The sequence below is a fragment of the Orcinus orca genome, chromosome 1, assembly GCF_937001465.1.
Source record: "Orcinus orca chromosome 1, mOrcOrc1.1, whole genome shotgun sequence".
In the NCBI taxonomy this organism is placed as follows: Eukaryota; Metazoa; Chordata; class Mammalia; order Artiodactyla; family Delphinidae; genus Orcinus; species Orcinus orca.
Genome location: NC_064559.1, coordinates 113703606 through 113709605, shown reverse-complemented (window position 1 = coordinate 113709605; position 6000 = coordinate 113703606). Strand labels below are relative to the sequence as shown.

Here is a 6000-nt window from a genome sequence, read left to right as displayed (position 1 = left end):
AAAATGGGGGAGGGAGGGGGGCGTACCGCTCGCTTCCGTACTTGCCTGTGTCCCAGGCTGTCTGGGGGAGGTGTTGGACGAGCCGCCCCAGTCCAGCTGCAGCCGACCCAGGTCCCAGTCCCTGCCCTTTGCTCCCCTGCTTTTCAATAAGTCCCGAAGTCCTGGGAGGTGGGCGTGGGAGTAGCCCAAGCTGAGGCTAGGAAGTCCTCCCGGACGGTTCAGGGGGCCCCAGGCGATAGCCACGTTCGGATTCTGGCTGGAAGCCAGGGGAGGGAGCTTGGGGTAAGGGGAGGGCCCTGAGGGAGGGGTCAGACTCCTTAGGAAAGAGTTAATGGGAAGAGGGGGAGGGGATAGGACGAAGAGACCGAAGGGAAGGCTCAGGTAGGAAAAGAACGGAGGAGGGAACCCTGGTGGGGGGAGAAGGGAGCCTGCAGGATCAGGGGTCAGAGTTAGGGGGTTTCTCCCCTGCTGCACCCTCATCCTAGGGCCGCCAACTTCCCGCCGCGGCGGCGACTTTCAGTTTCATTTCTACGAACCCTCCTGCCTGGGCCGCAGTCGCCGCCGCGATGCCCAGTAAGTTCAGCTGCCGGCAGCTTCGGGAGACGGGCCAGAGATTCGAGAATTTCCTGGTCGATCGGGGACTGGACAGGGAGACAGATCGCGAGCGGTTGCGGACCATTTATAACCAGGACTTCAAGACCAGGTACGGGCCGGCCCACTCCCCGGTCCCAAATCGCGGGCCCAGCTTGCCGCCACGACCCTGGCGGCGTGGCCACCCTTCCCGCCCCGGGGCGCGGAGGGACGCAGCTCCCCCAGTGGCTCCGGCCGGTCCCGGGGCCGCGCAGTCCCCCCTCCCGCTCAGTGCCCACGCCCCGCCCGCGCCGCCAGCGCCGCCCGCAGCCCGCCCGCTCTGCCCGGGCCGGGCCCCTGCGTCGAGTCCCTGTGGAGAGCCTCCCCGTCATCCCGCTCCCCCGGCGGCGCGGGACCAGTCCTGGGAGCCGGGTGCTGCGCCCACGCGCCGCCCGCGGGAGCGGGTTGGTGGGGGGGGGGCGGGCAGCGCTCGGCGTGGGGGAGGGGAGCTCGGGAGAGGGCCCATGCTTCGCGGAAGCGCGGGGAGCGAGCTGCCTGCTGGTGGCTATCCCCGCTTGCGCAAGCTTTACGGGGACCCCCGCCCCCTCGTCGAGGGGCTGCTTCCTCGGTGGTTCACTATCCCAGAGAGCTGAAGAGACGCCGTGTAGCAGGGAGAGTCTCAGGGAGCTCGGGGAAGAAGAAAAGGGCACAAACTGCATACGTACCAAACCTCCATTAGCACCTGTGGCTTCTCCATGGAGACCCGGGCTGGGGCCAGTCTCCTGGAGGCCCCTTCTCATCCTGTGGCTAAAGGCTGTTTGGTCCCCCTTGCCTGTTCCCATCCAAGTGAAAATCAAAGAGACTTCTCTTTCTCAAACCACAGAATTGTGCTTCAAAATTCCTCTATCAACAGGCTGCAGTCTTGGGCCGAAGACCAAGGAACAATTTTAAAGGGATAAATGTAAAGACTTACAGAAATAAATACTGGGTGATGGGAATTTAGGCTTACTAACAGTCCTCTTGAAAAAGACCATGGGTTTTCTCACACCAAAAGGCGGATATGGCTGTTAAAAGAGCCAAAGAAGTGTTAGACTGTGTTAATAGAAGTGTGGTTTGGTGTGATGGGCAGGAGGTAAGTGATTCTCCAGATTGACCAGATCATTTCTGGAATATCGTTTTCAGTAATGAGTGTCACGTTTTAAGAGGGACATTAACAAGCTTGAGCAACATCTGAAGAAGGAGCAAAGATGATGATCTGTTTTTTATCCTCACACTGTGTTGGGCACTGTGGGGAATCTAAAGAAAAATACACAATCTCAGGGGAGCAGAAGAGGCTATGATATGCATACAGTGTACTATAATAAATGGTAAAATAGCATGACGATTATAATAGAGATAATAAGAAAAATTCTGGAGGAAAGTAAAGAAAGAACAATTACCGTGGAGTCACATCATCAACACTTCACATCCATGAATTCACCTATGTCCAAAAAAATAAGTGGCTCTGAACAAAAGTCTATGACTTCTTTTGGCTCTGTTAAAGAGATTATTATTCTGATACTTGTTTAAATGGTGAGGAAGACTATTTGATTCTGTTGCAGTAGGGGTATTGCAATGGGGAGAGAGATCTAGCTCAACTCTCAATACAGCAAAGACAGTTGGGAATTTATAACCAAGAGCAGAGTGAGGGGGTCATGGATGGAAAATCACTAAGAGGAGACAGTAAGGGGCTGGGAGCAGGGCAAAGTTGAGGCCTAGTGCAGAAGAGGGTTCAGAGGGGCCTGACTAAAGTTTAGTCAAGGAGAGAGTCTGTCATCTCTAAATCAAAGTTACACAATATCTTCCAATACTGGGGGAAAACAGGCTATGTCAGATAACCGCAAACAGGCATATAGAAAACCACATTTACTGTACATTATGGGTGAATTTAAAGGATTTCAAAAGTCATTTTTTAGTATGTACTTGTTTTTAGGCAAGTAAGATACCACTCCCGTGAAATTATTAGGGAATTCAATGGAGAAGGTGGCATTGACTTCGGCCTTGGCCTTGAAGGCTAGATATCTTAGTACTTGGAGGAGGAGGAAAGACTAACATGTTGATTCATTCTTTTGTGAAACCCAGTCAAAGAAAGGGAGACATGTTTGCCTTGAGAAAAATTGGAGAGGACAAGGTAGTTATCCCTGAATATTTTAAAGACTGTCCTGGGGGAAAGGATTGTACTTTGGTGTCACTCCAGAAGGCAGAACTGGGTTCACTCAACATGGCCCCCTTGGGGAGTTTCCTGGTGGCCTAGTGGTTAGGATTCTGGGCTTTCACTGCCCGGCCTTGGTTTAGTCCCTGGTCGGGGAACTGAGATCCCCGCAAACTGAGCAAACCGAGTGACGTGGCCAATAAAAAAGGCCGTCTCACCCACCACCGGGTGGAAGAGATTTCTGTTCTGATTAGAGAGAACTTTCTTATGCTATGACGTCAACCCTCATCCACCCAATGGGAATTCATTGCTTCTTCCTCTGGGCTCTCATAGCTTATACTTCACTCTTGGTTATAGCCAGATGACACCCTGCCTTGTGTTAGAGCTAGTATGTGACTGTCTCCCCACAAGACTGTAGAGCCTCTGAAGGCAGGAACAGGCCTTTCGTCATGTTGGCACCTTCCCTCAGTCCCCAGCATAGAGCCTTGTATGTGGTAGATGCTCAACAGAAGCTTCCAGAATCTAATTGAGTTAGTAGGTAGAGCTGATCTATACGAGAAAAGGCTGTAGGGGAGGTATAGCAAGTCACCTGGTATCAGGAATTCTGGGGCGCTTCCTCCCCTGGGCGGGATATGTCCCTTCCAACTAGGTTATTTTATGATGTCATGAAGTGCCCTGCTCCCAACTCTTAACTTTTCCCATCTGTCTTTATTCATTTAGCAAATATATTAAATGGGGGCTCTGCTGTTTGCTTGGGCCTTGGTTCCTGCCTCTAGAGTGTAGTCTAGTAGGGAGTGGCAGATGTGTAGACAAACATGTCATGCAGTACTACAGGAACTAGTATCGTGTTTTGATAGCTGGAGTTCAAATCCTGACTCTGCCACTTACTAGTTGCATTTGATTTTGACCAAATTTCCCTAACTGTTAAGTGTTTAAAATACTGCCTTTCTCTCAGGGTTGTGTGAGGCCAAAATATCACAGGTAAAGCATTTCCCCTGGGTAACAGAGTGCATGGGCTTTGGAAGTGGTAGCTATCACTAACAATGCTGGTTAGGAGTCCGTTATGGAATAAGTGCTGGCATCGTGAAAAGTTTCTTAGAGAAGATGATTCTTGCCTTGGGCAAGAGACACATTCTTTTATTCAACAAATATTGGCTGAATGCCTCCTATGAGCAAAGCAAAACTGTGTGAATTGCTGTAGATACACAGAAGGGACCTAACTAAGGAAGATAGAGGCAATTAAAACCAAATACTTTTTAATTTCTGTTGTGATAAGTGCTTGTGAGAAAAAGTCTAGGATGCTTGAGAGCATATAACGTGGAGACCTGACCTAGTCTAGGAACCAGAGGTTTCTGGGAGGAAGTGATGTTTGAGCAGAATCTCGAATGATAAATGGAGTTAGCAGATGTAAAGCAAGGGGAGGGCAGTCCAGACTGAGAGAGTAGCACCTTAAAAGGCTGCGGGTGAACTCTCAAGAACAGGGGACAAGGCAGGGGCTGAACTGGGCAGGACCTTGTGGGCCGTGGGGAGGCGTTGTGGGTTTTTCTTTGTTTTGTTTTGTTTTTAATCTTAACAGAAAGAGGAAAGCACAAAAATTTTCAAAGTAGGAGACTGACAGAATCAGGGTTTTTAGAAAGATCATTCTGGACCTCTATCCACAGTAAAAAATACATTTTACTTTGGGGTCTAGTATACACAGCTTTCACACAACAGTTAGTGTCCTTGAAACAGTACTTAGCTTCACTCGCTGCCCTCTGATATTTTTTACTCTATTTTACTCCAGTTTTGCAAGTCCTGGTCTTGGCCCACAAATGAGAGTTGCAACCCACAGTTTGTAAATCCCAGAACTATATGTCCCCTTAAGATCGCTTCCAAATCTTGTTAGGTAGCTAGTCAGACATGAGTGGTCCTGCCCCATCCTGGACAGGGTCATCTTTCCCTCCCCCACCTGGACACTGGTGACGAGAACACACCCAGAGATCCTCCCTTTTTTGGTTAAGGACCGCTAAGTTTCCAGCCAGTTTCATGACCAAGCAAGGTATCAAAAACCCAATGGACTTTCCAAACTGCCATCACCAGTTATCGCAGGCGCCCCAAGACCTAAGCGATGACTCAGAGTAACCCAGGGTTCGTTATGCTGTATTTATAATAAATCAGCTTTGCGATTTTTGCCCCACCTCCACCCCACTGTGGGTGGGGCGTGGCAGTTTATGCATAAGGAGAAAAGTTACATAAGCTAAAGCTGTCAATCAGCTTGTCAATCAAATGACGCAGGACACAGGGAGGGACTTTTCACCACTAAAAACCAACCCTATGCTCACTGCAGGGCTGCTTCTGGTTCCCAGACAGACCCGCTCTCCCTTCTTGAGAGGGTTCTTTTGCTTCACCTAAAAACTGCTGCTGCTTGAAACTTCTCTGTCTCTCGATTGAATTCTTTCCCTCAAGAGGACAAGAACTGAGGAATGGCCGTTCTACCGGTAACAATCTGATATTCTGAAATACCATTCCTCGGGCTAGTAGGCTTTCCTGAACTGGGTCTAAATGATTAGTCATTTTTCACCCAACAAACAACGGGGGGCAGGGCTTTACAGACCAAGGATGTCCAACGGTGGCAGAAAAGTCTGGAAGGAGTTGCAGCAGTACAACAGCTGGGAATGGCTGAGGTGCCATTTAGAATGGATGTGGGGTGGACCTCTTCTTCGGTTTCTTCTGTAAAATGGGATAATAGTTGCTACCTCAAAGGGTTGTTGTGAGGAGTAAATGAGCTAACGCAAGTAGCTACTTAGAACAGCACAAAGTAAGTGCTCAATAAATGTTTTCTATTGTTGATGATGTTATTGTGTTGTTGATGTGTCATTGTTAATTGTGGTGCATCCAAGTGGGCCATATTAAAGGGTTAGACTTAGTCGGGAGACGTTATCTGATTTGCGTTTGTTGAAAACTCCTGCAGACTCTTAGGGGATGGACCAGGAGAGGAGCTGTGAAGTCAGAAGCAGGAGGAACAGTTCATAGGGCTTGGCAAAATGATAAGATCATCAAGCAGTTCACAGAAGAAATATAAATGACTAATAAACAGAAGGAAAGATACTTGATTATATTAATGATCAGGGAAATGCAGATTTAAGCAAGATACCATTCTTTTCCTTATCAGATTGTCAAAAGTTTAAAGGATTGAAGATTTCTGATGTTAGGGTCTGGGAAAGGGTTCTCTCAAATTCTTATTAGTGAGAATGTAAGTT

General features: G+C 48.9%; 1 protein-coding gene across 2 annotated transcripts in view; it reads left to right on the top strand.

Annotated features, from left to right (window-relative positions):
• Window positions 1-350: 350 nt before the first annotated feature.
• MOV10 (Mov10 RISC complex RNA helicase) overlaps window positions 351-6000 on the top strand; it is a 24364-nt gene continuing 18714 nt past the window's right edge. The window contains exons 1-2 of one of the 2 annotated variants that reach the window (XM_049710146.1): window positions 351-381; window positions 556-703. In XM_049710146.1, coding sequence (XP_049566103.1) covers window positions 567-703 — 137 coding nt within the window. In that variant the 5' untranslated portion in view covers window positions 351-381; window positions 556-566. Of the gene's footprint in view, window positions 382-485; window positions 704-6000 lie in introns of both variants that reach the window. The other variant, XM_049710145.1, reaches the window with a different exon arrangement.